We start from the raw sequence: 24026 nt of genomic DNA on the forward strand, positions 1-24026 counted from the left end.
GGATTCCAAAAGAGAAGAACATTTAGGCATTGCTAAAATATCTGCAGTTTGCTTCTTTTACTGTGTCTGTAAGCCTCTGAAAACAGATCTTATATTTGTCTGTAATTGTAATTGTCAGGTAGAATACTACATTTTGTAAATGTATATGTACCAATATAAGCATCTGATTCAGCATATATGTACATAAAAAATACTGATTCCCATGTCTGTGTATCCATAGCTTGATGCTGGGGTCTTAATGTGAATGTCGAATTATCACATACTGTCCTTCCATAACGAGACACAGTGAAACAAGAACACTTTTATTTTTTTTCTTACTGGATAGTGTTGCTGTCCTCTCTGTTAGCTAGCTGCAGAGACTGTAGCCAGTTGGCTAGAGAATTAGCTTTTAGCCTAGCACCTGTCTACCATCCACTTGCTTCCCTAGGTGGCGCTTTTGAGTTCCCCTTCTGATGTATAGTAAGCTCTAGTCTGAAGTACTTAAGTTAGTTTTTTGAGGGATCTGATGTTGGAGACAGGAGACAGTAAAAGTCAGTTAAGCTAGGGTTAGGGTTAGCTTTTAGCCTTTTTTTTTTTTTTAGCTTAGCTATACTTGCTTGCTTCTCCAGTTTCAGCTCTCCTTCTGTGGACACTTGCACAGGAAAAGCCACAATTACAAGGCCAGCAGGAAAGGGAACTTTCATTATTCCAGATAAATAAGACAGATACTGTTTTCTATGCTAGGGCACATTTAAGCTTTCCTTTTACGGCAAGGTAAAATGCATTATTTCACTCATATGGTGTTACTGGAGAAATACCCATGCACAAGAGTTTTGCTGGGAACGTCTCAGAGGGGTTTTATTCTCCATGGCAACCGATGCAACTGGCTGAATATAGAATTGACAGGCCGTAGTTTGTCATGCAGCCTCTGGTACCCTACTCTCCATGATATTCAACCCGCTGAGTCATGCTGTGTGTAACTACACCACACCTCAATTAGTTTACTTCTCTTTTCAAAGTAATCAATAGGTTATAGGCACCTGAGTCCTTTTCCTTTTTGTGTTATCAAAGAGAATTCTGTCTGAGATGATTCTCTAGCCAGAGACGTCTCATTCATTTTGCTCAGCAGCTAAAACCAAAGTCTCCCCAGAGCAGGATTTTAAACAGAATAGGTTTCATCCACATTTGGCTCTGAGTTTTTCACAGCTGTGTGAGATGGCCAGATGCAGTGTCACCTTGTTGAGAATCTGGAGTACTATGAGTGCCTTTTTACATCAGACCCGGTGTGGACACAGAAACACAAGCGCGTGAGTGTGTGAAGGAGAGAGAGAGTGTGTGTGTGCAGTAGTGTGCCTGCCTGTGTGAGTATGTTAGAGGCAGTTACAGTATGTGAAAGGTATGCGTCAGTTCTCACCCAGCAGTTCATGTACATTTTAAGAGACTGTCGAGCGTCTGGATTCTGCCAAAGAGTTTTGACAATACGCTTATCAGACAACACGCTTATCAGTTCACTTACCCAAAATGCTTCTCAGTTCTAAAGATGATAAAACTTCTTGTCAGACTACTGTAACTCCCCCTTCTTTGGCATTATTTCTATACATTTAAATCAACTGCATTTTAGTCTAACAAATTAATTAAAAACCTCCAAAGCAGGACCTTTACAGACCTTTCAATTTTGACACAATGTAAAAATGTAAATTATGATTTTTGAAAATATAATAATAAAAGAACAACAACAACAACAACAACAACAACAATAATAATAATAATAATAATAATAATAATAATAATTATTATTATTATTATTATTGTTATCCAAAAAGCAAGGCATAGTTTACTAGTCTAAAAGGCTTTAATTCAGGTGTGTTAAATAATTAATAAATCAGCATATTTTCTTTTCCTTTCCAGTAGCGATATTGACTATTGATACTTTTGAATCAATAGTCAATCAATTAGTGGCTAATATTGATACAGTTATTTGTACTTTAAAAACTACTCAACTTTGAAATTTTTTGCTGTTTTTAATTGAAGCACTTCCTTTAAGATGAGCCACTAAACTACACCACACGAACAAATGTGGGAGTGGTAATGCTTTAGAACATGGCCTTCCCTCTTTTCGCATAAGGCCGTGGCAGGAAATACAAAAAAGTCAAAGCCCGTCATTTTCACATTTAACATACATTTGACGTAATACCAATTGAACTTATTAAAATTAAAGGTAATAAAAAAGGGTTTATCCTGCTTTTGTTGTCTCTAATGCCTAATGACTACTAATTCTACTAAATATTTAAGCATTACTGTGTATATTTGATTGTGTTCAGCAACAGGAACATTAGTGAGGTCAGGGTGTTGGATATTCACCACCTTATCTCATCCTCAACTTATCCCAGAAGTATTGTATAGAGCTTCATCATTCCAGAGAGCACAGTTCCACAGCTCCACAGCTGAACACTGGGGGGCTTTATACCCCTCTAGTCCACGCCTGGCAAAGGCATGGTGCCAATAGGTTCATGTTTATCTACTCCAGAGAGTCCTATTCTATTGGTTACACATTTCTACAGGGACTAGACAAGTTGTGTATGTGTGTGTGTGCAGTTGCACATCTGTGTCAGCAATGGGTGGAATGGGTGTTTGTCCCAATCCCAACAGCACTGCTAGGAGCAAGCAGGCAAATATAGGGTTATCTTGTAAAAACAACTCATTTATAGGTGTGAAATGAATGTGTTGTGAAATCTCCCATGATGGAATCATTGATGATATGAAATAACTTTGAAAATATATAAAAAAAAAAGACCAAACCCTGTCAAATTTGTTTTCACTCCATGTCCAAATATATAGGTTTTAATGAGAGTTTTAATGAGATAATTCATGCATTTTTCCATCACTCCAATTGGCAAAGACATGTTTGGTGTTTATTTACCTTTCTACTGGAGCCTGTCATTGCTTTTTAATACATTATTCACCAAAAATGTACACATTTGCAGTCAAACTGCTAAGATGGCTAACGTTTTCTTCTTTAGCTTTTCAGTAAAACAATGAGACTGATGCAATACAATATTGTCCAATCACTTGATGTTATTTTGATGATAAAGACTGATTTGCTTTTAGCTCATTAATAGCACTGCACTTAGCTCCAGTGCACAACTGAAAGAGCTAACACTGCACAAACCATGCCTCGGCTGATCAACTTCATTTGGTGTGAAAGCTAGTGAAAGCTGAAAGGTGAAAGCTACTTTAGGGTCTGTGTCAGTATTTCTTAATCTTCCATTGTAGTGTTGTGTCACAGGCCTACTCTATACGGCAAAACAGCTCTCCATTGTTGCCATTTTTGGCTGTTCTTTACATTGTGTGAAAATAGAACAAATGATTCATTGGAAACAGTCCAATATGACTTGGAATAAAATTGTGTTACATTTTTCCATTATTTAGTAAAGTTACCAACATACAGTCCAGTGCAGATGTTTTAGATAACATAAGCATTTATTTTAAATGATTAATTTGGGTAGTAAGAAGTTTTTTTTCCGTTAATCCAGATGCAAGTAAACATAAATACAGTAAAAAACATAATTTCTTATTTAGAAGACAGCAGCTATCACATATCTTGTTGAGCTATTTTGGAAAGCATCCAGTATCATTAAACCAGGTGCTGGGTGATAACTATAATTAATTGTAGACTCTCAAGAGGAGAGCTTTGGAAATGCTTTAATGAACACAGTGACGTACATCCACTAGCCCAGTTGTTTTTTGTATTTATTCTAAAACTCATGTTTTAATGAGCACTTAAGCTCTTGCTGCCAAGATAGCTTTTAACTCCAAGTTTCCACAAACGCCTAAACCTTTTGCACAGTACTAATCACTGCTGAACAGTACTGTACATGTTTTACTGCCAAACATTTATAAGCTAATAAAGAAAGAAAGGAAAAAGGGCAAGTAAAACTCTTCATACATCTGTGACTTGGATATGGCATGTGTTGAACATTTTATGAGCTGTTGTAAAAAAAAAATAATAATCATAATCATCATTATCGCCACTGTATTTATACACTGCTCTGAACAGCTCAGTGCCATGATGAGGGAATGACGCCTCCTGCTCTGCCTCTTCGCGCCCCGCCCCTCTCTCCCCTCCCTTCCTTCTCCTATTCTCGCTCTCATTATCATACGGCGCCTCTGATTGGCTGTCTCAAAAGCGACTCTGTCCAATCGCGGCGCGAGACGGGCAGCGCTTTGGCTCCACATTTGACAGGGCGCCGCGTGACGTCACGCGCCGCTCGCGCCCCGACGGTCCGCGCAGAGATGCTGTGAGACTGCAGCATCCTCCACTCAGAGCGCACGAGCACGGGGCGGAAAACAAAACAACCACGCAACGACAAAACGAAAGGGAGACAGAAAGACGGTAATCAGTCGAGCTTGCGTTCACGCACCGCGTCCTTCTCTCCTCTGGACTTTTACACAGACATATCCGAGCGTAACCCGTCCAAGTAGCTGCGGAGCTGCGTTCATGCACGAGCCGAGGAGCGCCTTCAGCGTCCTATTTTTTGTTTCACCTTTATTTTCTCTTTATTTATTCCTCCCATTTTCTGTCTAACCATTTTTTTGTGTGTTATTTCTTTTTATTTTTTTAACATTTTCTCGCCTCTACATATCCATGAGGAAGAGCGCGATCACAGGCTTCGCTAAAGAGGGGAGCAGTGCTTCATAGGAGGGAATAAAAACGCAAAGAAACCCAGAAAAAATATCTTTGTATCGTTGCTTTTTCTTCTGAAGCAGCCTGACGGAACCCCGCGTGCTGCCCTCGAGCCGTTGATGTGACTCGCTGATCGCGCGCGTACAGGCTCGGCTCTTCTCTTCACGGCTCAGCTCTTCACGCACCCACACATACACACACACACACACACACACACACACAGTCGAGGAGGCTCTGTACACCTTTCTGTAAGTGTCGAAGAAAAAGGGGTGAAAGGAAAGAGCGCGAGAAAGAAACAGAAGGACCCTCATAAAGAGTCGCAGCAGGCGTGAGAAAAAATGATGGCCGGCGGGGCAGTGCAGCAGAACGGCATCTTCTCCAACCCGCACCACCACAGTCAGCAGCCGCACATGGAGTCAGACCCGCCGGACTCCCGCAAGAGACCACTGGAGACCCCCACGGAGGCCAGCAGCACCAAGCGCACCAACACGGGAGGTGAGTGGGGCCAGAGGGCTGCTTCTATCTAGTGCAGTAGGGAGTGTGTGTATGTGTGTGTGTGTGTGTGTGTGTGTGCATGGGGTTTTCGGGATGATCGAGCATGGCGTAGGAAGCGCAGGTTGATCTCCATTTTTTTGCATATCCTGCATCATCATCATCATCATCATCTTCCTCATCACCTTCCTCCAAAATAGGCCCGTTCTGCTGCTCTGATTCAAAAGGACCCGGATATAGAACACATAGGCTATGTGCGTCCATTTTATAATAATAACAACAGTGGCCTTGATGGATGTAGCCTAGCATAGTACACAACCAACCACAGTTTAATACTCGTGTTGCTTCGTTTTTCATGCTTTTCTAAAATCAGGTTGGTCTTCAGGGTTTGCTGATACTAAACACAGATGGACATAAGGCTATAACACAAGCAGAAGAGCTAGTGCTCGTGCATCTGCATCCTTAGCATCACCGCAGATGACCTTGCATTATGAAGCAGTGCTCGCCATCAATCTGCACCGTACGAAGCTAAAACATGTCTGAAGACCACGGGGCTTCATATTGAGGCATTCGTGCTGTATGCAGTTCCCAAAAACAAAGGCCTAAAGCATGCACAGCCTGTCCACATTGCCATGCCAACGTCTGAGCCTGTCACTAGGCTACACTGTCAGCCTCACACCGAATGTGCGTAGACACCTCAGATCCCTGTGCTCAGGTCCAGCACATGCAGCAGGCCTGTCTCACACAAGATGATTCATTTCGGTTAGGGTGGGCAGCTGGATCTGACCTCTGCCCTCCACACCTCTCACCGTGGGGATTAGGATCTGCTCTGTGCAACACTGTTTAAGCTTACACTCGCATATTGGTCTCTGGCCCAGTGTTTTGCATGTGGAGGAATCGATGGAGAGCATTACGCATTGCCAATCAGCCAAAACCATGCAGCACCCGTGGGAGGCATTACACACAAACACCATCCATTTGGCCAAATGAAATGGCTGTTAGGATGGTAAGAGCAGCCCTGCAGTAGCGGCAGGGATTATCTGTTAATGTTCAGTATCCCCACATTATCCTTCAAAATATCACTGCAATGCAACTTCAATAAATAGGAAAATAAATATGTTGATATGAGGGCTGATTGATGCAGCTGAAACCTGATTTTATGCTGGTTTGGGCTGTAAATGTTTATTTTTAGTAAAAGGTATGATTACTTTAACTGGGGAAATATTGCATCATGTGAACAACAAAGGACTGAAAATGAAATATTGTGAACATTACAGCAATCTGAAGACAAACATTAATTTGGTGGCATAATATTAGTCAAACTTAAAACAAAAAATATGAAGAATGATTTTATTTGAAATTGATTTGCTTTTAATAAATTCTGTATATTAGTATTGCTCTGTAACATTAGCAATTGTATGCTTGTGTATACTTCCTTCATTAAGTGGGCATAGGCAGAACAAGGCCTGTAATATTTGTTTTATATTATATTCCTTTAAAAGACATACAGATTTTCGGCCTGTTTGCCTTCTAATGTGGAGTATAATGTTTAATGGTTTAATCAAAGCACAAGTCAGGAAAAGCATTGGTATTGTAGAAGGCCGCTGTTGCTGCCATTCTCAGAATGGTATAAATGCTCCATATTCAGTAGCCAGAAATGACCCACTTATAGAGAGAGCATTGAGCTTGTGCGTTTACTGAATACAATGCTACAGCATGGCATAGCCTAGTACTTTACATTTCAACATTTTATTCAAAAATTATTATTAAGCATTAGATACTAGTTACGCTACCCATTTATCTGTATGACTTCATATTCTTCTTGTTTTTAGCCAATATAAATGAACTTTAAACACATGCTTAGGAAAGTGTTGAGCAAAGAATCAGAAATATGTTTCTCCTTCTGTGTGTTTTTATGTTATATGAAAATAAACTGTTAAAAGTATTATTTAATACCACACATCCCTCCTTATAGACAGTGTTCGAGAAAAAGCACAATGTACCATGTAATGCAAAAACGTCCATGAACTGAGAGAGGGAGTTTTCTAAAAGGAAGAGTAATTTGCTTGCCAGGAGGTCATTAGGAGAGTAGTGCTATTTTAGCTCCATCACTACCATAAACCTGCTCTTGGTTTGCATGAACTGTGCCCCGAGAAATAATGTAATGTATAAAGTAGAACATAGTAATTTTGTAAATGGAAGCACTGGCACAGGCACAGGCTTGTAGAAGCTGAAGTAGCGGATGCAGATGTCCTTGCTGAGCAGTGTGAGGGGACTCTGACCCTCTTATAGAAAATGGGCCAGAGAAAGTGTGTGAATGTGTATGTGTGTGTGAGCAAGAGAGGCAGTTGGGAGCATTCAGGAAAGGTAGGTGATGGCACAGGGAAGGTGCAAGTTGGTCTGTGAACAAGCAGGTTTTTCATGTTATTGGTAGATAAGTTTACAGTTCTGTCTGAATTTACTTGTACCAAGTACCAAGGCACCATCTTTCTCTTCATTGGAGAAATGCATAAGAGCAGGATGTCTCCTGTGGGTAAAAGAGTAGACTGAGCAGCTCTCTCAAAAGGAGGTCTTACATAAACATGATTTGCCAGCTGTGTTTGAAGATCAACCCCCCCACCCTCTAAGACTCCCTTACAGGGAGGACAAATAGCTGCTTCCTCACTGCGGCCTAGTTCATTCAAAGACGAGTGACAGTTCTGTACAGTAATCCTAATGCAGCTGCGTGGCTGACCAGCCCCCGATTAAGTTTCCTGGGTGGCTGCTGCGTTGCTGCAGATATTTGGTTCAGGGAGCCATGCTTTCATTCCCTTCACCCTTTTCCATCCTGCACCCTCTCCATCCCTTCTAATCCCCTCTCTGTTTCGGCCTTCACCCTCGCCGGTCCTGCTCCGTCTCCCAACTGGTGGTGGCCGGCCCATTGATTACCTTGGCAACCACCGTCATGTCTGCCTATTGATCTCGGAATGATTTTAACGTAAAGGGGGCGCTGCTTCTTCTTCTTCTTCTTCTTCTTTTCCTCCTTCTCGTTCCAAAAGCACTGCGTCAAAGGAAAAAATCTCCCGAAGGGCGGGGGGCTTTGGGCAGGGCTTTTGAAAAGGGTAGCACGGGATTGGATGAGGCGCTCGCCTCTCTGTGCTTGTCTGTGGCGGAATGGAGCACAGGATGCTCGATGAATATGGATGAGAACAATGAAAAGAGCTACGCGAAAAAGAAAGATTTGGTCCCCTCTTCACGCCATTTTCCATGTTGGAACAAAAGCATTGAGCCCCTTACACTTTTCTTGCCATCCAGCGAAAAAGCTAATGTTAGCGTTAGCTTGTAAGTTAGTGTGTATTTTAATCAGTCTGTTTATGGTCCATTGTGAGAGCGGTCCTTCCGCTAAGTGGCTTAGTCTAGATGCTTTAAACACTGTAATTATACACAGAAATTGAAACTTTGATAAAAATAAGTTGCCCCTCAGTCCAGTAAGGTAACAAGGCATAGTGAAGTTGTTATATTATGGTCAACTATATGCAGAGAAGAAATACAAACCAGGAGCCAGAACCTGTTTTCTTATTTTCGTTCATCCAGCTTAGGAGAACTATATTTGCCCCTATTGCCCTCAAGCTGTAGATCGCCATGTTGGCCCAAACGGCTCGACACAAGATCCCTGGATTTATACCTTCAATCCCCAGGCTGATACTGTCTATTCTGAGCCTCCCATCTCTGGAGAGCCCCTAGCAACCAATGACTTTGTTTATGCATGCCAACCTATACATGATACCTTTTCGGTATATATTGTGACCGACGAACAAAAGCATGTGTATAAGCACATTCAGTATAAGCAGAACCTTTAGAAGTAGGAGAAGGTGTTCGGTGTACTAGAGGAAAGCATACCAGCGGTTCTTGTTTTCTTCCCACAAGAGCACATTGGGTATCCTGGACTGGAGGTGCTTCCTTCAATAACAAGTTGGCACATACACACATACATTAATGTTTCCCAGACTGGACAATTAGCAGAGAAGCGACAGGAAATAGCCTTGTTCCTGCTGAAACCTGGACTGCACAGTCATTGTAGTCCCTGTATGTTGATTTGGAATGGGAGGATAAAGAGTCCCCCTGGCAATGCAGATCCAGGCCAAAGATTTTCTGTGTTTGCCAGAAATTAACCAGTGCTACCTGGGAATACCCTGGGAAATCCTAAGAGGCGTAATGCTGGTCTGAGTACCCCACTGCAGAGGGATCTGGCACTTGCAGTGCACTGTAAACCAGCAGCCTGCTACATTTAGTTTCATGCACCTGTTACCTGCTATCACTCGAAAACCATTACGAGTCTTTGGTTTATCCTAAGGTGATGAGTGGAATTAAACCTGGATTTTAGTGTATTTGTTAGATTTTCTGATCTATGGGCAGAATGAATTCAGTGCAGAATTATGGACTTTTGTAGTATACAGGAAGTGCAGATGATATGAAAGCAAACCCATTAGGTTGTTGTTATGTTTGTAATGCCATTGATGTTTTCATTGACTTTTTGTCATGGTGAATTAATTTGTAAAAAATGTTATAAGATTCATTCAGCTTTGTATTGATTTAAAGATGGAAAGAGAACATGCCATACATTTTAAGCAACCATCCATCATTCATGTCTGTCAGACTTAGTCCTTGTCCCCCAGCACATCTTCTAGCAGCAGTCAATAAATTGGAAATCTATGCATTCACTTATGGCTGATCAAGAGAATACCAAGCATGTAGTGGCCCCTGGATTTCTTTGTTAGACATTTCTGAAGAGAGGATACTTATGCATGCAGGATACACATTATTTATGAACCCCCTGCCATATTAATCAGGGGTGGTTAAAATTAGACACATCCAAATCAAAAGGAGGGCAGTCTTGGCTCTGTAGGGAATCTGGGTCATTGCAGAAAAGCATGTACTTGTGCTGGTTTTTACATAGAGCTTGGAATGTCAGGCCATAGTGTGTCGATACAAAGAAAATACTGGGGCTCAGGTTGATTAAATGCAATGGGGACTGGCAAATGTATCGACAAGTTCAGGGAGAGGTGCACACCAAGATATGTTACTGTTTGTTGTCTTCCATTATAGTGATATGATCAGGACTGGGCTAGAACCACAAACAACAGTGTCTGTTTTCTGAAATCAGTACAGACTGTACAGATTCCCACACACATAGATACTGTAGATGGTCCAGTGATTCTAATGAGATTAGAACAAGAAGATTAGATAATTAAGAGACTGTTAAACCTACCCAGTAAGCAGTGACTTATGACTAGGGTGCCCAGTCCTGGTCCTGTTGATCTCCCATCCCGCAGACTTTAGCTCCTACCCTAGGTAATGAATCCAGATCCAGGTTATGAAACTCGGGACATCTTAATATTACAGCCAGGGGTGATTAATTTGAACTCTCCAGAGTGACAGATATCACAGACCAGAATTGAACACTCCTGCCTTATGCTTAGCTCAAGCACCATCATTACCAATCATATTCTACCACAATTCAATCTGCTGACCTTTCTGAGGATCAAAGCATCTTTTAGCAGACTGACAAGAATCCCGCCTAGCTATTCGTGGTGCCAGTGGTGCTTATGCAGTATTACTTGTGCAGCTTCTTTCTCAAACCCAAACATGCCACGTGCTCACGCATTCATTTCCATTGTTGCCCTCGCTCTGTTTCTTCAGCTGTGCTTGAAAATTAATTGTATAGTTACTGTCTATTTTTCATGCCAGCAGAATTTGGCCGTTAGTGTGTGTAGCTTAGCTTGCCCACCAGAATGGCTGCAGATGATAAATCACTCCTCCAGAATACCAATCCAATCTAAAGCGCCCGTCTTCTGGGAGCTGACACGGATTAATTGTGGTAGAATATTAGGCGCGTACCCAAGCGGCTGAGGTGGGAGGATACAATGTCATGTTAAAGTCAGAGGGCGGTGGCTGTGAGCACTTTGGCTCTGCTGACCTGGATAAGCAGCAGGCAGGTAGAGCCTGGCTTTTTCTAGGCACATACAAGAAGGCTCGTGCCATTACCTGTTGTCAAATTACCCCTGTCTTGCTGTGCTGTTGATGTCGATTATAAATGTTAAAAACTGTATGAGTACATGTTTAAGGCTTTCTTACTTTTGATGAATGACGCATTTGACGTCCTTTGATAAATTGTGCATACGTTTGGACCATATGGGACCTAGCAACAATGAAATTAGCTACAGTGAGATGTTTTTTAATGAATCTCATTTAAAGCTTGAAGATGATTTATGTTTTTTTTTAAATGATGATTAAACAACTAGTAATCAGTTAAATCATCTTCAGCCAACATTTTTCCACAGATTAACAATAAAACATTTGAACTGAGTCATACATAATTTATGAGAAGAGCATGTGTCCGTGTATCTGGGGAGAGACCCCTGTTAAAGCTTCTGTTAAAGCTTCTGTGAAGTACCATAGTCTCATTTTCTTGTTGTTTTTTTTCTTTCTCCAGAAGAAGGCGAGTACTTTTTGAAGGTGCTGATCCCGAGCTACGCAGCAGGCTCCATTATCGGCAAGGGTGGTCAGACGATTGTGCAGTTACAGAAAGAGACTGGTGCCACCATCAAGCTGTCTAAATCCAAAGACTTCTACCCAGGTAAGTCTCTAGATGTAAAGAGAAAAAATCAACACTCATACATTAAGTTCTTTTTCAGTTGTCTATGATTGCTTGCTTTGCCTTCCACATTCTGTTGCACCCAGTTGAAAAAGCACATCATTATCATCTGTTATCACTGTGGTTGTATACTTAATCTATGAATGCTGTCTTAACTAAGACACAACTATGTGGGCTTTTCTCTAAGAGGCACTGAGCCTAATGTTCAATGAGAATCATATGGTAGGACGTCACCTTTGGGCATATGGCCACCACACATGGCCTTTATCAAGGCTGACGTTGCATGGCGTGGTTTGTCAAGCGGGGACAGAAAAGTTACAGAAGGATCCTAATACAGTGCATATATACACTGTAGTCGGTTTGTATCTATAGCTTCTTTAATGTAAAGAATAGCTTGCTTTTCTGGGGCTGAGATTCTTTTAAATGTTTGTCTGAGAGGAAGTCAGGAGTAGCGGGGGGCTTTTGGGCTCGTGCTTAAAAGAGCTTTGTGAGACTTGCTCATCCTCCCATAGTTGGCGTGACCAACAGGGCACCTCTGTCCCTTTCCCCTGGGACACTCCGGGCTTAGAGCAGATGCCAGATGCAAGACACCTCCCTACAAAGGCCCGTCCTACGCCCTTTCATTGGTTTTGGCAACTTTGACTGTTCTAATGTTCCAATGTTTGGAAAAGTTGAAATGACTAATGAACTTAGGGGACGGGAGAGAAAGAGAGAGAGAGAGTGAGAGTCTGAGATCATTTTAAAGCAATGGCTAAAAAACAAAAAGAAAATCCCAAATTGATGTAAATGTATTCAAGACATGTTTTGGTATTTGGTAAGTTTGCCTTTTAAGACTCTGCAGCTATAAGACTAAAGTATCACACAAGCAATGAACGCTTATTCTCCAGAAGCATTGTACATACCACGGGCCTCGTCACACACTGGAAAACATATGCTGCATGATGGGTTATTTTCAATCAAATAATCAAAGAATCAAACATCAGGCACCAATCATGTATTGGCTGATTCACCACATTAAAAGTAAAATTGTGTAAATTTCATTTTTTCTTTGCTTTAAAGCTGCAGTCGCAGGCCATTTTTTTCAGAACAGACTGTGGTTTGCTAGAGTGGAGTGCTGTGTGTGTTGGGGGGTTCTTCCTCTGCAGTGAAGGGGGCATCTGTATGGAAATGAGTATGAGCTTTTCCTTGGTTACAAATCAAAAGATCCACCTGCTGTGCTGCCTCCAGAGTGGGGGGAGGAGAGGCCTTTTTTTTTTTGAAGCAGTGTCCGGCATGCCTAATTCAGGCTGGGTTAGAATCCTCTCAATGGTCGGTAGGGCCACTTCCCTCTACCAAAGACTCTCTTCTTACTTCATCTTAGATAAGTGCCACGGCAGCATTTAATTCAGAGGCAATTAGCTGGGCACAGCAGTATTGGCCCAAAACTGGCCAGTGTTCGTCACTGCGGGCGAAAAGATTTATTAGATGCATTCTCTCCCAATATAAGCCCGGCAAGGTTTCCTGGAAAACGACAGCCATATTTTACAATAACCTTGTATCTGTAAAGTGCTATCGCTCAGCTTGCAAAGGCCAAAAAGTAGCATCAGGATAAGGCAACCAAGATAATGACTGTAATAATGTTCCAGATGATAACAGTAATCATCATAATATGTAACAAATGATGATGTGCTGTCCGGAGAATGTTTTGAACATTGAACGTCTACATTTCTACCATCAAAAATGTGTCAATTGCTGCCTTGATCATCAGTTATTCAGTGGTAAAGAGAGAGCATGGTGGGTAAATGAGTGAGTGAAGTGAGTCAGTGAGTGAGGGTGGGAATGAGCGTGTGAATGAGTGGGAGAGAAGAAGATGGAGTGATCCGCTGTGATGCTGGATACACACACAGGTGTGTTCTGCTTAGGTAGATCAGGAGTAGGAGTTGATGATGAGCAGTAGCACTAGCGAGCCACTGAATCTTCCAGTTGGTTGTTTTTTCAGACACTTGTTTTCAGTACATTTGGAAAGGCATCATCAAATCCTTTCCAGTCCACCCACAAAGAGAGACATAATCTGTTAACAGTTTCTGCCCATTTTTAGAGCTGTTGTGCACATTGCTGTGTGCACACTGGTTTCACTTAGGTACCTCACACATTAGATCCAGAGAAATGAGCAATATGTAAAATTGCCTTTAACACAACTGATTGTCAACAAGTTCATAAAACAGCTTATTTCATTAAAACTGCAGTACGAGCAGTTTTAGAGCAGTGAAGACAGGTTCATAAAATGAACTAATATTAATAATTTGGCCTTTGTGGTGATTTAGCGGGGCAGAACCACTGTTGTCAGATCATACCCGGCAAAAGGCACTGCACTAATGTACTTTCTTAAGTAATGATGTTTAGATGGGATCCATATTTCACACTGATATTTAGTGGGGCATTTCTTGTAGTGCTAGAACTGAACATTAAGAGAATACTGGGCTACTGCAGTATCTGCATTTTACATTTTACTGCATCTGTAACTTTTTACAAATAATGTCTACAGTCCAAACATTAAGAATATGTATCAGCATCGGAATTGGCATAGTATATTGCCATCAGCCCAGAATTCCCATATAAGGCTACCTCTAATTAGCTAATTGCCAGTTGCTGTTTGAGATGGCTATACAATTAACAAAATGTAAAACATTTCTAAATTTCTACAGAGCTAACTGCTATTGCTAAAACGGCATCCTGCATTTGTGATCCAGGCTGTCACACCTGGGTTGACATAAGTCAGGTGAATGAGTGTTGCATCATCCATTTTCTCAGAGAGGAGGCTCAGCTCGTCTCTTGCTGAGCAGTGTGTAGATATTTATTTTAGTCTGCCCAGGCCACTGATCCCGCGTCCAGCTCTTGTGCCTTTGAGCAGAGCATGGCACAATATTAAAGCTTTGTCTTAATCCCGCACCATGATTGCGGTTTTCAGTAGTTAATACCCAGCCAGCAGCTAACGCAAACACATACACACAACACGCACACACACACACATACACCCCGTTCCCTCCCCCCACGCATTATCAACATTGCTGATTTCTCCCCTGTAATCTTCTTAGGGCCTAAGCTTTCTGACTGAAAGATGAAAAGCCGCAATATTACATATCTGACTCAGGGCTAGAAATTAGTTTCCCTGTATGTTTGTTTTTTTCCTCTCTTGTCTTTTTTACCCAGAAATATTCCTTTTGCATTTGACGTTTAGCTTTATGTATGCTGCTGAGATGTGAGGGTCCTTTGTCTGCTATTACATCTGTGACAACACAGTGTCTCAGTCATCGTTATTAGATGTTATCAGTTTCCTTAAAAGGAGAGTTCTTATTGTAATTAGTAGGGTATTTGTCAGATGCTGGAATCCCAGCGACTAGTTGTGACTGAATCAGCTAAGAGCATGGTAAAATTCCTGACTTCAGAAACAAATTAGTTAAGTTCACCCAAATGATTTCTGGGAAATATTTTTTTTCTTCATTTTGCCTTCAATTAATTTAGTTAGTAATTTATACTATTATGTACAGTGTACCCAAACAAAATAAAATTAAGCCAGGGCAACTAAAACGAGCTGAGGTGATTCAGTAATCCCAACTAATTCTATTTTACAGTGTAACTGTGATGAGTCTTTTAAATTGCCTCTCTTTTTTAACCACTCTTTCATATGAGCAATAGGACGTGTTAGAGCTGCTTGAAAGCCCATAATCAGTTCTGTCGGGGAATTCCAGAAATAGCGTGACATATACAGTATAGGCTGGGTGTTATTGTTATTCGAGTGTGTAAAAGCCACATTGTCTGGGAAGGCTCGACAGTGAGCATCTGGGGCCTAGCCGAGTGTGTGGTGACCAGCTCGCTGGAGAAGAGACGAGGTCCCCTTAATCCCCATTGGCTTTGTTTTCTTTTCCACATGTGTCGTCATGCTTGGTGGCCACTGGCTCGGTGATGCCCTCGGTGCCACTCGGTGCCTGAGACCCTCACGTTCAGCTACAGGGGCATCGCACAGCGACCACAGCAGTTCTTATTATACACACAGGGTGCTGACACTGATGTCTAGAGTGATAACTAAGCATGCACAGCACAGCACACACACACACACACACTGTCATAAGGAACACAGTTAGCATTTTAGCACTTGTCTTTCAGACACTGGGTTGTTTTCCCCTGAAGCAGAGCTTAAATTCATTCTGGGGTGTAAACAGACTATGGCTGACTCCTCTATGTCGAGTAGTCAATTAAACTAGTCTGTTCGATTGGAGAGTAAGTCTTACTTATTTATTTGTGATTTTTGGTTATTTCTACATTCGAATTATGTTCATTATAGGGCATTGAAAGTTTGCCGTGTTGCAGTGTTGGTAGCATCGTATGGGAGACATAGCTAATACTGGCAGTGACTAAATGGAAACATCTAAAAACATAATTGTAAGTGCAAACTAGCTACTGGATTTTGTGTATATGTTTGAGTCTATTTTATTGCACATATTGCTATTGGGCATCAGTCATGCATTGCAGTGGGTACTGCTCATTTTTCGAATACATGCATTAAGGGGAAAGCCTTAAATCAGACCCATAGCAGATCTTAACGGTTCTGGTGTGAGAATCTTAATGTAGCGGGTAATGACCTTAGCTAAGGTCATTCACTGCTGCTCACTGGCTTTGTGTCACGTGGTCTCGTGGGTGCTGTGCTTTTACAGGCACAGTGTGGGGCTTTTTAGTCTATTAAAATAAAAGGCCACCATGGGACCTGCCATAAATACAGTGCTGCAAATGTATCTCGCAAATCAATTGTGGAAAGTCAGATTGGTTCCTTGTTCTCCACCCGACATCCCCTCCCCAACCCGACCACCATCTAAAATCCTTCCCTGCGTGCCCGCAATACAAATACTATTGATCAGTCCTACGGCAGTGAGGAACACTCACTTCTTTAAATGAGGTTGTGGCTAAAAGCGGCAGGGATAGAGAGAAAAAGAAAATGAAGGCAAGAGGCAGAGAAAGCCCAATTCAGCTCCTTTGTCTTTCTTTGGGTTTTTCATTTTGTCCCTTTCATTTCCCCAGCTGGTCCCCTACCCATGTCCCAGTCCTGCAGCTCTGGCTGCAGCACACGCCTACAATACTGTTCAAATGAATCCTCAGCTGACAGGGTGACCTTCACGTGCAATACTAATGAACAGTCTTTGCAGCTATATTTAAAGCAATAGTTCTGTGGAAAATCAATTAGCCAAGACATGTTTGCTCTGGAGCTGTGAGGCTAATGTACTGCATATAACAAGTAATAGAAGCTTATACTGGACCAGTTAGCAGTGCGCAAACTGCATGTTTAAACTTTCCTCCTAAACTGTGTCATGTCTTAAATAGACCTATCTGTATTATTTCTGAATGTGTCTGACATCAGCATCTATGTACATGGACATAGGCTCAGACAAAAGTCAGCTTTCAAGAATATGTCAAGCATTTACTGTTTTTGCCATTTTTGCAGATAACAGTAGGGCATGCAGTGTCAGAAACCACACAAAAGAACTCAACATGATTGTAAGCAAGTGTGTGATTACTTAGGCACTTAGACTTACACAGTGCTAATTTGTGGGATGCAAGGTTTCATTAGGTGTCAGCTAAATTTGAGCTATAAACCAAACTTGGCTGATTTACTACATTTATCTTGGCTGATTGACTACATTTGGGCCAATTTAATTTTAGGACTCAAGTACCTTTAAACCACCTCTTAAATGTTAGACAAAACACATTCTTAATTCACGTTATACAATAAGTTCCCACTCAAAATTTTGCACATCTACAACACATCATTTTGCATCTCTTTTGAGTTCACAGCAGAAAGCGCAGAACCTAAAACGCTTTGAGCTAGGCATCCTGCTCGGCGTCACTGAGCAGGGCTGCATCATTAGATCAGGCACCAAATGGGCAAAAGCCAGCAATCACCGAGGCTTAGGATCTGCCACCTATGCCACGCTTTTGTGGGGGAGGTGTGGTCAGCAGGGGGTACTGGATTATGGCCCAATTCCGTGTGTGGAGGTTCAAAAATAGGAGTGCCTCATTCCCTCCTTTGTGCCGTGCATGACAAAGGTTTAGCCCAGCTGTGCTGTTTTCTTTGCTGGGATAAGAAAACGTGTGCACTCCCCTATAAGCTTTAGTAGACATTACTCATATTTGACCATTTGTTCATTAACATTTTAAAGATTCAAGATTTACATGCAAACCCAGCAAAGTGCAAGAACTTATAAGACAGAACTGTTTTACTGTAGAAAGTGGTTAGGCTATTGTAATATCTCTGGTTTTGTGAGTGCACTGAAGACGTCTGTTCATGTCTATTGTGTTGTTTTCCCCAGAACAAAGAGGTGGAGGTAGGGAGAGAAAGAAAGAATGACAGAGAAAGGGGGGAAAGTGATTGAATATATCCAGCTGTTTGAATGGTCAGCGATTGGTCAGAGCCGCCCAGGACAATGAAGAGTGGCGGGCCACTCTTAATGACAATAGAGGCTTTGACATTGTTGACCGAACACAGCTCCTTGAGAGTGGGGGAGGGGCAAACAGACTGGCCTCCCATCTGCCTTAGGAGGTGTGTGTGTGTGTATGAGTGAGAGAGAGAAAAAGAAAGAGAAAGTGAGCAAGGGAAGTAAGTCAGTAAATGTATGTAAATACAAATTCTGATTGCACTTGTTTGTATGTATTGCTGTTTGTCTGTAGTGTGAACATATCTGCACTCAGTCTCTGAGGTGTGCTCTCTGACACAGTAGTAAAACTGAGTGCTCATAATGAGAGCACTTACGTAAATTCAGTGTCCAGAGCTTCACAAATTTCTGATATGTTACATAACTAGGCCAGTTGTGGCATCTTTGTCTCTGTCTGTCAGCAGAGAAAAGTTGATAACTGCATCTCCAGGAGACAGCCACCCACCTCTCCCTCTCCCTCTCTCTCTCGTCACTCTGCACTTTGTGATGAGCTCATCAGTAAATCCGTCCAGACCCCTACCGCGCTCTGCATCGCAGGGGCTTGACAAATTTTATTTATGAATTTATATATTTATTTTGGGCTTAAAAGGCACATGAGTATAGTCTGCAAACCTGGCTAACTATAGGGCTGTCAAACGTCATCTGGAATTTTCCTTTCCATAAAATTGTCACTGCTGAATTACATTTAAATGCAACCAAAAAGACATAATTAAATGACCGTGCTGGCTTCAAACAGCGAGTGCATGATCGCCAGATTTATTTTGTCTTTGATTTTCATTTGATACTCACCACCCTATTAACAGTGGTGCTGTTTTATTAATTCTAGCAACAAACATTGTATTCTGCTCAGTTACAGTTTGTAGTTTTTATAACTGCAATCATTAAAATAATATTTGCTTAAATCTATTTGTTCCATACATTGGAACTGGGAGTTTCATCGAAATCATGTATTTAGTATACAGCTTCAAATTTGTACATTTTTAATCATTTATTTAACCCTGGAAAGATCTCACTGAGAAGAAATATTGTTTTTAACAGAAGTGTCCTGGCCAAGATAAGCAGCAGCACATTAACCAATGTTCTCACAATAGACAGACAGTACATATATTTATATTACATAAAAACTGTTTTGCCCACTTTCACACCTAGATAACCATCAAGACAAAGATGACAGTTCCTGTGCAATTTCTAAACCTTTTAAACCTACCTTAAGAATATCACAATCAAGTGAAACAACATACCTAAAAAAACATTTTTCTTGCTTCAGTACATATTATAGTAGCCCTAAAAAGATATACATTGAACAATATATATATATATATATTATAACTATAATTATATAGAATATAGAATTGCTAATTCCAATTATATATATATATATATATATATATATATATATATATATATATATATATATATATATATAACCATGCCTCTACAGTTGGTTATAAATCATAGAGCTTCATGGTACACACTGTGTAAGAAGCATATTAAGATAATTAATCTTTCAAATACTGAAGCAAGATTAATATTCCTTTATACACGCAACCTACACATATCTTCTGCAAATGAAAAACCTAAATATTCCTGTAATGTTGTGTACCTGGAGATGTTTACAGTTTACTCTGCAGTCAGGCTTACTGGACCAGACATAAGTTGTAATATTCACTTTGTTTTTTTGCTGGGTTCAAGACACCAAGAAGGTTTTTCAGAATTACATCCATGTTATATTACATGTTCATTTGATATTTAGTATGTAAAAAGGTTGACAAATAATCTAAAGGTATGGTGCACAGATTAGTTATGCTCGGATCATTAACTTCCCTACAATTTGTATTTGAGTTGTTACAAACACAGTCATGTGTGCATAAGTGCTTACATAATATAAAGGCTTTCCCTCTTTGCCCACTTTACTCTGAAACGCTGCACCCAGATGTTTAGTTGTGATTGTCAACCGTGATTTCCACAAAAGACAAATAAGAGACACTCGGAAACAAGAACGAGGATTGTGTCAGTTTAACAGTTTTAAATTTCTGTTTAAAATTCAATGCAATTTTATGACATCCACAGATCAGTATTTGCAAAGTGAACTATTTAGAGTGAACAAAATTACTTTCAAAATTACGTATTAAAAACAGGCTGCAGGGTGATTCTCATATGTCAAATTGCTGTCAGAATTTGCAGCAAACTGTACCATAACTGAACTATTTGAACCTGAATAACCACATAAAAAACTGTTTTACAGTTTACCACAATTCAGCTGTGCAATGCACATACAAGAACAGCTCAACAGTATTAATGAGGTGAGGCCTTAAATTACATGAGGGCAAATTTTGACAATGTGCAAAATAGCACATACTGCTGTTTGCACACTTGCAAATTACTTTCTGCTGTGGCACACTCATTTTTGACAGCTCTCAAACACACTCACATAGACAAGCACTCTCAGGTTATGTGAGGTCAGGGACATTCGACCTTTATGTCTATGTCTAGTGTGTAGGGTCTAGTCTGGTCAGGATCAGAGTGGGTGACTGAGGGTGATTATGACTTAATTAGGGGGCCATAATAAAGCAGTGTCGGAGATGCCGTACGAGTGTGCTCATCTGGGTTTTGGTGCAGAGCCGCACAGGGAGTTTGTGACTGACCCGTCACCGTCGCTCACAGACACACCCTCCTTTACGCTTCTCTCCTTCCCACCAAACAAAGCCCCGCTTTGTTTCCCTGCACACTCGGTCGCCCTGGAGATGAAAACTGAAGTGACGTCTCTAGAGGCCAGAGGTCCCCCTCTACCCTCTTCATCCCTGAGCTCCTCCACTGTCCCTCTCACTCCGTCAGGCAGATGGAGAGGGGATGAAGGCGTCTCGCGCCTCCGTTTCCGCCTCTCCCTGTGGAATCTGCGTGAGACAGCGCATGGCTGCGGGAAGAACGCCTGCTCCTGCAGTCTGATCACGTAGGGAGGCCCCGTCCGCTCTCAGCCAATCAGAGCGCAGCGGGGCTGCCTCCATTTTGAAGTTCCCGCTGAGGGATGAAGGACAAGAGGAAGGAGGCAGCGGTGGATTTCCTGCCGCTGGCATGGTTTTTTTGGTGTTTTTTTTTTTTTTAGAAAGACAGTACAGCCAAACTGGCATTGATGCTGGAAGAGGCCTGAATAAGCTGCCTGTCCAGCACCAGTTATTATTAGTTATAATACACTATTTAAAATACATAATCCACAGTAAATTTTGTACATTTTGTCATTTTTCGTTAATTTTGTGTTATGTAATCAGTTTCGCTATATGAATGTACATGCAAAAACCTGGTGACAATCACAAAACTTGACAATGTAAAGAAGATAAAACATTAGACTAAAAAAAGTAAACTTTTAGAATCTGAAGACAACACTGTTATCTTGCAGTCAGGGTTTAAACACACAAAATGAACCACTGTCTGCCACTAATCTTTGCATGTAAACCATTCCCTTAAAAATGATACAGTATTTTTGAGAATCAATATTGCATAACATAACATTAAAATTCTTCGATATCTTTATGTTTTCTTACATCCCTACTGAATAGTTAACTGTTAAAGCCAAACTCACCCAGCATGTCAGCATGAAACACTGTCCACTGAGAAGACTTTTAATCCATGGGCAGGATCAGATCTCGGTCAGGTCAGTGCTGTCTTGCTGTAAAGAACTTTAGGATCTTTTTTTGAGTTTTGTTCCTTCCAAGTTGCTTCACCTTTTTTTAATAAATGTGATTTAAAAGATATTGTGCAAAAGGAGGAAAGGAGGAATAAGTATAACACTAAACTATCTTGGCCTATCCTGAATGAAGATTCTTAACTTACAAAAGTTTTCCAGGACAAGGCTTAAATTCTTGTCTGTGACCCCTAATATTAACTTTGTTAAAATAGTACCAGCACTTTTGTCTTTGTTGTCAGTAACCTTTCCAAGGCTTCATTTGAAATGCATATGTTCTTATTTCACTTTGCTTTGCATTTCTGTTATCAGTGGCCCAACATGTCACAAGTATTACAGTAGCTAGCTATTTTAGGATCCTGAAGGCTGGAAAAGCCTTAGGAGCAATGATGCAGGTCACAAAACTGCAGCCTTTATGTGGACATTATTCTTTGAATGCAGAATAATTACATGACAACAAGCTTTGATGAAAATCAAATACTACTATGCTAATCAGGCCATCTGGTTGCCAACCCTCTTTGGCCTGTGCAGCGATAGGAACAGGATTCAGAGGCCTCGAGCCCTCTTCGCTGATTGCGGATTCACTACAATGACACTCTGCTTTCTTGGGGTACTGTTGCCACCCCACCCTTTGCATAACACTAATAACGTTATAAGTGCGAAATCATTTCATAGCTATATCTTGTGTTGATGCAATTTAGCATTTATATCTAGACATTTGGGGCTCAGGGGAGTAAAGCCCCCTATTTTAGTCCAGAACAATGGTGAAGCTGCATTGTGTTGTGCAGGGGGCCACCTTTCTTTTAAAGCAGAACATAGTGATTGGTCACAAAGAGGTGCATTGAGTGCAAGTCGTGGGTTTCTTTTGGAGCAGACCCAGCCTCCTAGCACAGGGGACAAAGCTCCCCCTCTGTGCCCCCACAGCACCCCAAAAGAGACTGAGTTCCGCAGCTGCCTCCTGCTCCTCCCCCTCACCCCTCAATTTCTCTAATCCCCACTGAATGACCCCTTAACTCTCCCTCTGTCTCGCACTCTTTCTCTAATACACCCCCCCTCCTACACACTCCCCTATGCCTATATCACCTCTTGCCCACCAGGCTCTGATGATTCATTTCTCCTTTGGTCCACAAAGCCATCAGCTGTCGGAACGTCCCCTTCAACACAGGCTATGCGCTTCCCTTAATTGCGGCGGATTGGCCACCACTAATTATCTTTGACCCCACTGCCATGCTGAGCCAGACCGGCCTATACTTGTCTATGCTTTGAATGGACTTATAAGAAATTACATTTCCTGTACTGGTCGCACCAGCAACCTCATGCAAGACACCTATTTAATTTGGTAGATAAGAATCATAGGGGCTGTTACAGTCTAGATTTGCTCATGTGGTACTTGACGTTGCAGTGGTGTGAGCAGCAAGATTGAGCAGTAGCACAGCTGTTGTTCACGTTAGGACAGCAGGAGCCCAGTCATGTGATTACAGCTCGCTACAGTTATTTATGACAAAATCTGGAGGGTTATTGCCTATTGACATTCAATCCCTTTGTCTTACCTCTTGTGCTGTGCCATCTGAAGGGGCTGTGGTGCAGGTCAGTGAAACAAGAGATGAAATGAGGTAGGCTGTGGTCTAAAACGTACACTGTTTAAAATGACTATTTAAAACTGGTCTGTTACTTCAGAGTGCGTAGGGTCTATATTTGGGGCCTATATGAGTCTGCCCTTTCAGACATGTGAAGCCAGAGACACAAAGGAGATTGCTAATTGCTATTTTGCAGATTGCTAATTGCTATTTTCTTCCCTGGCGATCACCAGATTCATTCAGATGCCCCCCAAAAACGTCCAACAGATACTTTTGAACTAGGGCTCTTCCAGATGAGAATGAATGAACAAGAAAGAAGGATGACAAATGCAAATGAGGACAGAAGACGTGAAGAGAGGTGTCTTTTAGATGCGGGCACTCCCCCTCTCTCCATAATTACTGACGTTTTTTTTCCTGATCTTTAGACCAGGGCTACAGAGGGGGTGAAGACAGTTTGCCACACGTGCATTGCAGGCACCACAATCAGCGCTTTCAGCCTCTCTTTACCCAGAGTTTCACC

At 41.5% G+C, this 24026-nt stretch overlaps 1 protein-coding gene across 1 annotated transcript in view; it reads left to right on the forward strand.

Moving 5' to 3' along the window:
* Positions 1-4242: 4242 nt before the first annotated feature.
* Positions 4243-24026, forward strand: part of nova2 (NOVA alternative splicing regulator 2) — a 55179-nt gene continuing 35395 nt past the window's right edge. The window contains exons 1-2 of the mRNA XM_072691884.1: positions 4243-5158; positions 11628-11771. Coding sequence (XP_072547985.1) covers positions 5002-5158; positions 11628-11771 — 301 coding nt within the window. The 5' untranslated portion in view covers positions 4243-5001. The remainder of the gene's footprint in view (positions 5159-11627; positions 11772-24026) is intronic.

This window comes from Salminus brasiliensis, chromosome 11 (genome assembly GCF_030463535.1).
Source record: "Salminus brasiliensis chromosome 11, fSalBra1.hap2, whole genome shotgun sequence".
Taxonomy (NCBI): Eukaryota; Metazoa; Chordata; class Actinopteri; order Characiformes; family Bryconidae; genus Salminus; species Salminus brasiliensis.